The sequence below is a fragment of the Plectropomus leopardus genome, chromosome 1 (genome assembly GCF_008729295.1).
Source record: "Plectropomus leopardus isolate mb chromosome 1, YSFRI_Pleo_2.0, whole genome shotgun sequence".
In the NCBI taxonomy this organism is placed as follows: Eukaryota; Metazoa; Chordata; class Actinopteri; order Perciformes; family Serranidae; genus Plectropomus; species Plectropomus leopardus.
The window spans coordinates 26882491-26893414 of NC_056463.1; the positions used below are offsets into that span (position 1 = coordinate 26882491).

The following is a 10924-nucleotide window of genomic DNA, read 5'->3' on the forward strand; positions in this document are numbered from 1 at the left end:
TTACTTTAACCCAGGTATATATTTAATTCTTACACCCTGGCCAGCCATTAGATATCACTGACAGGGGGAAAAAATCTTCCAAATCGTGTCCTTGATCAGACTCCAACATGGCCAGTGCAGCATAGACCTTTGCACGGGCCTTGAGGGGAAGTCATCTGAACCCTTTGACCCTGATTACACAGTTTCCATAATATACAAACACAGTTCTCCTATAATTCCTAAAATATCGATCAGCAGAAATAGACATAGCGTGTGACAGAGATATGTTCTTTCTTACATTACTACCAGCCAAAACAATGAACAAGAAACTACAGCAGGGGTAAACTAGAAACTGCAGTGGTTCATCCTCGCCGCAGGGGGGCGCTGTGTCACAACGGCAGCAGCGGAAGAACAGCAGAGGTGAAAGTTCACAGCTGGGCAGCCGTGCTGGAAGACTCGACACGACTTGAGAGCAAAATATGGGTGAAAATCAAGATTTTACCGTTTCTATACAAGACAGCAAGGCTGCATACATACTCAGCAATGTTGCAGAAGTGGTTGAGCGAATTCTGACGTTCGTACCAACCAAGTCGCTTCTCCGGATCGCAAGGTATAGTAGAAACATGTTTATGCTAAACAGCTAACTTAGCTAACACTAAGGCTGTCGATTGGAAGTGAAACTACTTCTTAAAAACATTTTGGACAGTTAGAAAGCTAATATGGCAGCCAGAGTATTTTAGGAGTTGTTTTACTCAAAGTGTGTAATTGCGTTCAGCTACCCGGCCCTGTTTCTCTGACAGAAGCTAATAGCTAACTCTGTTGACAAGTTTCTGCGGAGCTAGCTGGTGAAGCCGAGTGTTTGTTTGTGTTTGTCATCAGTGTGTGCAGACTGTGGAGAAACTGTGCGCGCAGAGTGCTGAGGACTCAGCAGCAGCTCACCTGGGTGTCAGCCCGTGGACCGTCCAGCACAGACGCCCATGTCCTCAGCAGCATCCTGGCTGACGAAGTGGAGGTAAAGCACGGGAGACTGTTTAAGACATTAAAAGACCTGAAACGTCACCTGGCGAATGTGTCGGTCAGAGTTGATGTGGAAAATATTGACTAAAATTTGTATTCTAAATAGCCTGACGATAGTATTTGTTTTAAAAATCTGCTTAACTTATTTACTTTGGCTGAGGAGTGCTACTTTATAATATAAAAGTTTCAAAAACAGGTGCTCTTTGGACACAAAAATCACCAAAAAAGCAGGGAGAGGTTAGACTTTTTATTTTTATTTTCTTAATTTTTTGCAGTATGTTATAACCGAAAAATACCAAGGCACACTATTTTGCAAAAGTGTGCCTTGTTATTATTTTTTTTTTAAGTCAATCCACTTCCTCCTCTTTTGGTCATATGCTTACCACACTTGCTCATCTAGAAATGATCTCCCTTGTAGCTCAACGGTAAAAACTGAAAATGAGTTCAGGAGATGACTAAAAAAATGTATTATCATGCATTTATGAATAAAATGACTAATAAGGTGTGGTATATTGTTAGCTAATGTATTTTGTTTTGTGTTTATAAAGTCAAGTGAAAATTAAAGAAAAAAATCTCCCTTAGGTAAACAAAGTAAAAGTTCCTCCCATGCTGACACTTACTTTGCACCTTTTAATAAATGCATTTTATTGGTATTCATTAAAATTAAATACTGGTACAGATAATCAGCAAAATGCCAAATATCAGCCCCAATAATCGGCCAGGCCATTAATCTGTTGACCCCTACTATAAAGTATGTCGTCTGAGGAGTGCTACTTCACATATGTAGGTCTCATAAATAGGCGTTCTTTGGATCCAAGGACAAAAATCAACAAAAAGGAGGAAGGGGTTAGACTTTTTATTGGTTTTGTCAGTAAGTCTTAACCAAAAAATACCAAGGCACACTGTTTTGCAAAAGAGTGCCTGGGTGGTTTTTGGTTATGACTTAAAGACAAAACAAATAACAAGTCTAACCTGTCCCCCCACTTGCTAATCCAGAAATGATCCTTCTTCTAGCTCAACAGTAAAAACCTGAAAATGTGTTCAGGAGTTGATAAAAAAAAAAAAAAAAAATTATTATGCATTTTTAAATAAAATGACGAGTAAGGTGTGGTTTATTGTTGGGTAATGTATTGTGGCCAGATTGCAATTAGCAGAATCTCTAACCCATGTTCTTTTCCTCTGATTTTTTTTTTAGAAAGTGTTCCTCCTGCCCAAAACAGTTCTAGCGTTAGTGGATTGTGAGGCATTCAATGGACAAGCTTATTGCTACAGACAGAATAAAGGTTGGTATGATATTGGTCCTCAGTGCTTTTAGACACTGTTATATTGTGTTTGTTAGAGACAGTATGCCCACTCAGTGCCCATCTTTCTCAAACATAATTGTTCAAATTGTGATAGTGGAAAGTAGTGTTGGAAGCAGTATTCAGTTCCTTTACTTTAGAAAAAGTATTAATACCACACTGTGAAAATAATCCACCAGAAGTAAAAGTCCTGCATCCAAAGCCTTACTGTATTAAAAGTTTGTATTATTGGCAACTTTTACTGAAAGTATGAGAGTTATAGTACTCATTTTGCAATAAAGTGTTCCCTGACAGTGTTTTACTATTATATATGATGCTTGGGATCAATAAGCTGCTGCATTAATGTCTATGTTGCATCATACTGCCGTAGATGGAAGGCTTGGTAAGCTGTGCTAATTTTAATCACTTTATTTATTGTTGGGTAGTTTAATCTATGGCAGTAAGTCATTCTAGAAAAAAATCATATGTTTGTAGCATGGCTGTCACGAAAAACAGCTGTTTTAAGCTTTGTGATGATGCACTTTCATCTGATCCACGATGGTTTTTAAGAGTTTATTGAGCCTAAGAAGCAGGAGAATTTTCTCATTCCACACAAGGGAAACTCTTTAACCTTCAGTTTATCGCAGACACTCACATTCAAAATCAAGATCAATGCTGAATTCCGTTAGACAACCCAAAAGCAGAACTGAGAACTTAGGTCATGCTCATGATCTGTACCTTGTTGGTCAGTTTCATCTTGTGGCGATTGTTCCTGTTTGTCACTGCAGCTTTAGAAGCATGTGTCGTTGTGACACATTAAAATGATTCTGCAGTTATTGTTATGACTGATCACCTGCACTTTTAACACAAATTCCCCTTTAGAGAGGATCATGGCACTTATGTCATTGAAGTTTACTTAAAAACAAGAAAAGATGTGTTGAAGATGTTAGTCATTTTCATAAGTCTTTGTTTTTGTTTTAGTTGCTTTGGCCACCTGCAGTTTAATATATCCTCCACACTAATTATGCCATAAGAGCCTCTTGGCTTTGGACTGACCTGCCTGAGGAGATAAGGCTTACAGAACCAGTGACTTCTTTTAAATCACTTCTTAAAACCCATGTTAATAGACCTGCTTTGATGTGATGTCATCATTTAAAAAAAATCACCTGTCATATTTATGTTTTATTTATTTTATTTCCTTTTTGGTATGATTGTTTGTATTACTCTATGTTGGCATTTTGCATTATTTGTCCTCTTGTGCTAATTTGATCCTAACTCTAACCTAGTTTCGTCTTGCTTTTGTTCTGTAGGGCTGCTTGGCTTTCTGTTGTTCTATTGTCTTCTGTGTATCCCATTTCTGCTTTTGTTAACATGTTTTTTTTTTTTAACCACCCTAAAGCGAAAAGGAGTCGCCACAGTTCAGACATAGTTGAAGAACTGAACCTGCTCTTCCCAAAAGGCTGTGACATCATGGGTGTCTCTACACCAGGCATAGTCTGTAAGTGTTCCTCTTCTCTGACTCTCTTACATTTCCTTATTCATTGAGACGTAGGTCAAATCCGCACCTCACCCTGTGATGAAAGCATGGATAGCCGCATACAGGGAATCATTTAATTCAATACTAAAATTAAATGAGCTTCAAATGTATGCAGGTACAAATATGGGGCCTTAGCATGTTCAAGTACTAAGGTAGAAAAATATGAAAGCTAACCAGGTGTCTCGGGTGTATCAAAGAGGAACAGTTCACCTCAGCATAGAGGCGTACGCATTAATCCCCACCGCTGCTGCCTCGTTGGAAAGCACCAGTGGTGGCTGGCACTTCCCTGCCTCTGCCTCTGATAGATTGCCTAGTCTCCCTGGTGCTGTGCTCCCCATTTCTCCATATAATCACAACCCTGCGGAGATGTGACTCTCCATCAGCCATGTTCTCTTTCCTCAAGATGATGGCTTATCAGGCTCCCGTCGTCTATCAGCTTTAATGGCAGCCTCAGCTGTTTGTGATAACACTCATTTTGTGATATTGCAGCTGTGGGTCACCACAAGGTCACCACGTACATCAAATTCAATTGAATGAAACCTTTATGTAAGGTGGATAAGGTTGAGTCCTTAGATTACTTGTGATAAGTCTGCCATATAGCTGCGGGCACATCTAATTATTTCTGCATGTCGGTAGTGGGGCTGCGCAGTTTTAAAATGATGACTTGTGATACACCTCAGAAAAGTACATCTGCAGAGCTTTATATGAATTTCATAAACTGAAACAGTGGAGGAGTTTGATGAATGAGATACTAATGCGGTGTATATGCTCATTTTGGATACAGTAAAAAGTTTCTGTAATGCACAAATTCAGTTGCACGCCAGCTCAGCAAAAATGTAACGATAACATCTATAAGGTGTACGGTTTTTAGGCCTCTCTCATGATCCTATAAATTTGACAGCACAAAATGTTTTCTCATCTGCACAGTAGCTCATCCGTCTCCTAAATTCTCTCAGCTGAGCACATTTAGAAATGCCTTCAGTGCCGTGTGTTGAAGGTAGTGCAGTCATACCTGGCTGATGTTTCTGATGCTTTTGCTGCTCTTACTGAGGTTACTGAGATTGTAGTTTTGTATCATAAGCAAAGATCAAATTAGGTGTTTTCCAGTTAGTGTTGGTGAGGTTTCACCAGTGACCTGTTCCTCTTGCGGAAGTTTTTCTGTAGCATTGCTAACCTGAGTTTTTTTTTCTTTTCAGTTTTAATTTCAATTTCAGCAACCTATACAATTATATTCACCATCTTGCCTGTAGTTTTGTTTGGTATTTTAGGTGTATCTATATAGGTCATAGATAATTTAGCAAAATAAAAATATAGTTAAAGAATTAAAAAAATAAGAATGCTGTCCTGAGTTTTGAAAAATTGTATCTAACCCAGCGTCAGTCAACTGTGGTTTATTAGCGAGGCTGACATGATTGTGCCTTGAGCTGCAGTTTCTGCCATGGCCACTGGATGCCGCTTCCCAAGTAAATGCCAAAGCCAGACTAAAAAAAACAAAACGAAAAATATGACATCAAAGTCAAACATAGTAATATGATAAAAGTTAACAAGAATCACGGCTCTTCAGAAGATATTAACGCCGTAAAAGAACTGTGTAGACACGTTCCAATAAGTAGGAAAACAGTGGATCCTTAAGCGCCCCTGTAAGCCATGACAGTACGACAGTAAGACAACACTCACAGTACCAGGACACTAAAACTATAGTTAAATGAAAGTCTTCATTATCCATTTTATCATTTACACCTATGCTTTCCTGTTTGACATGTAAAACATTCTTCTTCATGGAAAGTATCACTTTAAGCAGCAGTAGTTGCCTTGGTCCTCCTGTCACGTCTGGTTTGATCTGCTTCGGTCAAATTAAAATGTTCTGGTTCCAAGATGGCAGCAACAGTAAAGCAACAGTACTGTCTGGAAACTAGAGTGATGCCTCAGACATTTTGTCTGCTTTCTGTGGTTGTAACTAACACTAGAAGCAATAACCAATAGCGATTGCTTCAAGTGTAATAAATTAAAAAAAAAGTAAGTATAAAAAAAACAAACCAAACAAAGGTCACATCCTCCCTGCAGCGATAACTCAACTAGTTGTCAAAACAGTTAATGTAAACTCTGGAAACGTGTGGTTACCTTAAACAGTTAACCTGATTTCAGTATTTCGAGTGTTTAGTTTTTAATCTGCATACTTAGTAGTTCTGACAAGATTCGGCATGTTGTCTCTAAGTAATATAATTTAGCTATAGGGGTTGATTTCAGTGATCGATACAATGTCAGCCACAGAGGAGGAACTCCCCGGTGAAATAAATTGCTGGAATGATTCCTCAGACTCACTGGCCTCAGTGACAAATGATGTGTGTAAGTAACTGCATATAACTCAATATTATGTCTGCTCCTCTGTGCAGTGACTCCCAGCGGCTCTTGCTCCAGCCTTCCTCAGGAGTACCAGGAGGGGGAGGCTGGCTTTGCAATCATGCTCCCCAGCATCGAAGGTGTACACGTCAAGCCCTTTCATTTTTGCAAGAAGTCCATCTCCCCAGCAGCCCTGAAAGAAGCAGGTGAGTGTAGGCTCGTTACAACGATCCAACAGGCTTTCCGCAGAGCTTTAAGAACTCTTAAAAGGCATCGAAAATGAGGCCTAAATTAGCATTAAAAAGTCTTCAGTCAATCTTTCGAAAGTCTTAAAAATGCTTAGACATTTAAGGTAGGATTGTTTTTTCTGACATGGCATGGCAAAAGCTTAAAATAATGTTTAACTACAGTTTTTTTTTACAGAATGTGTCTTGCGTTAGCATCACCAAAAACTGATGTTTTGTTTTCCAATGAATATTTGAAAAATAAAATAAAATTCCCCCCAACATTAAGTAATTGATGTCAGTACATGTTCTTTTACTGTCAGTATTGGCGTCTGTAAAATTGTTCCTAAATTTCAGTTCATCAGAAAAGTTTTAAAGTCTTAAATCACTCCTTAAGATCTAGGAACCCTGATTCACTAATCCAAAAAAAGAGAAATGAGAAACTTGTAAAACCTTCCAGATATTGTTTTTGCATTGCATTTTTGTTTGTTGTACTTTCTGCACAGGTCTAATTGACAACCCAGAGCTGCGTGTGGTACTGATGTTTGTCTATGAGGCATATAAGTCTGGAGGAGCGCGGTTCCTCAGCCAAATACTGGATCCACTGGCCAAGAGCAAAGCTCTTATTGCTGGAGGGCTGGTAGAAAGTGTCTTCTCTCCTCGCAGATACTGGTGAGTTAATGTCCTTCGCAACAATTCCTGGTTATTTCTTACCTTTTCGGGAAAGAATAATGCTTTGATACAAAAATAACAATTGCAAATGATTACCTGTTCAAACACTGTGAGGCCTCCTCAAACATAGTTTGACTGAAGAGCTTTCCATATGTGCTGGATAATCTCCCCTCATTTTAGATTATGTGTTTCTCTGTCACTTAATACCACTTATGGAACTGTCAACAGAATTTAATTGTATTTGTAGCTCAAAATGACCACTTTAACACTTGCAGAGTTAAATTAGCAGCGGCGTCTTCCACTGCCTTCTCTTTGCAATATTCACAGTGTCCCTCTCCCATCATTTCTCACTCTGTAGCTGTAGCCAGGGTGCATATGGTGTGGTGGGCCTGACCCTGAGTGGCCCTAAGGTGCAGGGAGCATCTGTGCTCTTGGATCAAGACATCAGCAACCCAAAGGCGGCTGAAGCCACAATCCGGCGGCTAAAGGCAGCCAAAATTCCTGAGCGAAACACCCTCGGTTTCATGTTTGCCTGCGTGGGGAGAGGCCAGAACTACTACAACAACCAGGCCAATGTAGAGGCAGACGCCTTCCACAAGGTGTTCCCCAACACTCCGCTCTTCGGCCTGTTCGGTAACGGTGAGATTGGCTGCGACCGAATCGTTAAAGACGACTACACGCTGTGCGACACTGACACAGACGGTCTGCAGCACGAGTACACTACAGTCATGACCCTGGTTCATTTAGGCTGACTGACTGACCCACAGTGACAATGGACAAACTGAAGAAAAAGACGACCCATCATACCCCTGTTTGCAACAGCATTTGGGAACAACAAACATTTTGTACATAGTGTTACTCACATTACGACTCCGGATATTGCTGTCATCATTTCTGCTCATGAAGCAGGAAAATGATCTCTTTGGCCATCAGTGTAATGGCATCATTTGGGAAATTGTGTCCCTCGGAGACTGTGTGTGTAAACACAGCTTCGTATTATAACTAGTGTGTTTCACTAAGTTCAGATATAAAAAGATAAACCTCTTTTAGTATTCAAATGTGACAGAATACGCTTGTAAAATATACCTGTATATATTTTTTTTTCCAAATTTCGCACACATTTAAGGCATATCTCACCCTCTCACGTCAACCTTGTGGAGTTTTTCCTTTACAGGTGAGTAAAAATATACACTTGTGTATCCAGAAAGCTATTGTAATAGTTGATTCAGCGCAGGCACTTTTTATTCGTGTAAGTAAGAGGAGTGTGGCCCCTCTTTCACACAATCAAGAAAATCTTGATTTAAATGCTCTTCCTTGTTACATAGGTTTTACACTTATGGTTTTTTCACTTTGTTTTACCGATGGAAAGCAGAAATGTTAGCCTACAATTTAATACTCTTTGGTAAGATATCTGTCCACCATGATTCAGTTGGGCACAGAGGAATCAGGCAGAATCTTACAGTGCCTATTATTTTGTCGGCAGGTCTGGTCATATCTCTCACTACCTTCGTCCAAATGCAAATAGTTGGGCTTAATTTTTACGTCATCTCCTCCTCCTGCAGCTTTACAGAAAAAAAACATCCTAAAACAGAAAAGAGAGCGGGGCAGAATGGCTCCCCTGTTGGCTGTGTAAGTAACATTGAGCAGAAAAAAAGTCTCAATTTTATGTCATTTTAGTCCTGGTTCTTCTACATTTTAAACTTAAGGCAACATTAACACAAGCTTACAAGACTTTTAAATTTTTTTCTACTACATAAAATATATCAGTAAATACCCACTCATGAACTTTGAAGCTTTAATGTGTCTTAAAAAAGACGGTTGCTAACAAGTGGCTAAGTTTGACTACAGGGCGCAATCACGCCGAGCAGTGCTGAGTACGGCTTTACAGCCGTGTAGCAGTGGCAGCACGGCCACAGTGTAGCCTTGTTCGTTTTAGCCCAGTAATGTCTTTTTGCTTTGGCTTCAAAAATCCTGAAAGTGGTCTTCATTTGCTGTAAGTATAGGAAATGTGTCTTTACCACTTATTTTCTGCAATGATCAAGAATCAAATGGAAATATCTCATAGGTTTTTCAGTAAGGGAACCAGGGTGACATCACCTTCCAGGTTGGTCTACAGAAAAAGCGTTATCCCTGGGATAATCTATGTTGAGCTTCCATTTATCTATAAAAGCTGCAGCAGTGATTGCTGCAATAATGGGTGATTTCTAGAAAAAATCCAATATTTAACTTTTTAGCAAAAATGATTCCTCATTTTGTATCATAATACACACACCTGCCCTTATAGCTTTTGAAGAGGCAATGAAATGCATTTTGTGTTAGTGTTTATGGCTTACTGATCAAAGGTGTTTGTTTTTGCAGTTTTCTACATGTGCCAAATCATATCTGCTCTATTCATTCCCTCAATAAATTTAATTCAATAAATAGATATGTCCTTATCCCCCCAGCCCTCCAACCCACCCCATTTATTCATTTATTTCTTAAACTCCACAGTTACAACAGTATCTTCAGAGCCGGTCCCTGGCCACACTGGGCGTTACGCATCCTTCCTCGGTTGTAACTACAGGCCTACTACTGTTAATTCAAACCACAATTCCTTATTTACGCACACCCTGAAATGTGAGCCTCAGCCTATAACATCTCCAGCAGCCCACGTCCAGGCGTGTTTGAATAAAGGAAGAGACGCTTGAGATTGATTGATGTGCGCTTTAACCATCGACTGGCTAATCCCGATGAATGACAAACGGTTAAGCCAATTGCTGTAACGGTAATTTATATTCCCATAGTATCTTTATTTTGGGAAACCGTAAAAAACCCGCTCATGACACGGAGAGGGACGACCTACCAGGCGTAAAGCTAATAAAATCATCTGTGGCGATAATCCGCTCTCAAATTGGCCTCAATCGGGAACTGAGAAAATCTACTCGCAGGCTCTTTCTTTCTCTCTCTCTCTCTTTCTCTCGCTCTCTCTCTCTCTCGCTCTCTCTCTCTCTCTCTCTCTCACACACACACACACACACACACACACACACACACACACACACACACACACACACACACGTCCACCCCAACATTTTTAGACTGCTATGTCGTGACCGGAGCGATGCAAATGTCACACGATTCATTGGCTACTGTCAGTCTCCGGCACGAAAACGTCAATGTTTTGATGGCGTTTGGATGAAATTGGCCCGGCCGCTGCTGTGTGGACGAGGGGGTCTGTAGAGAGCCGAGGTTTCGTCGGGCTCGCTTCAGCACCTGGACAGCTCCTCTCGCAGGGTTCCCCGCTGCGCTCGCCGGGGAAACCCTCGGCTGAGGAGCGGGACCTGGATCTGGAGCCCCCCTCAACGCTCCATGCCAGGAGGAGATCGCACTTAAAGGCTCGTAATTTGACCAGAATCAGATGCTAATATGATCTTGCCGATTGACGATGCTTCTTGCATTTGAGCTTCAGCCTCTCTTTGGTTTTGCACTGAAATCTAAGCAGCGCAAGTGGGAGCAGCGGAAGCAGCAGCAGCGGCGGTGGTGGTGGTGGTGGTGGTGGTGCTCGTCCAATGCAAAAGTGCTAAGGATAGCTGCAGCCTACACACACTGCGAGCCTGCTGCTGCTTCACTTACTCTGATCACCACCGAGGGAGACATTACTATCAGCAAGGGGGCAACGGGAGGCACGATTACCCGTCAACAATGTAAATCTCACACAGGTAGGTCCCTTTGCTGCAAATTAATAATTCATGCATGTATAGCGAGGAGCTCTCGGTCGTTGTGTGTAGAACTCTCATTTAGTTTGAATCTGATATCAGCGAGTAAATCAGTTTGATCACAGGTGCATGCACGACACTGATGGCAGGAACTGAAAAGTCTTGACGTACATCCAATTC

General features: G+C 40.8%; 1 protein-coding gene across 1 annotated transcript; it reads left to right on the forward strand.

Moving 5' to 3' along the window:
* The first annotated feature begins 412 nt into the window (after window positions 1–412).
* Window positions 413–9472, forward strand: fbxo22 (F-box protein 22). Its single transcript, XM_042485997.1, has 7 exons — window positions 413–589; window positions 859–991; window positions 2192–2279; window positions 3676–3774; window positions 6207–6359; window positions 6884–7049; window positions 7408–9472. Exons 1-7 carry the CDS (start codon window positions 459–461, stop codon window positions 7799–7801), a joined length of 1164 nt encoding a protein of 387 aa, XP_042341931.1. The 5' UTR covers window positions 413–458; the 3' UTR covers window positions 7802–9472.
* Window positions 9473–10924: the final 1452 nt, after the last annotated feature.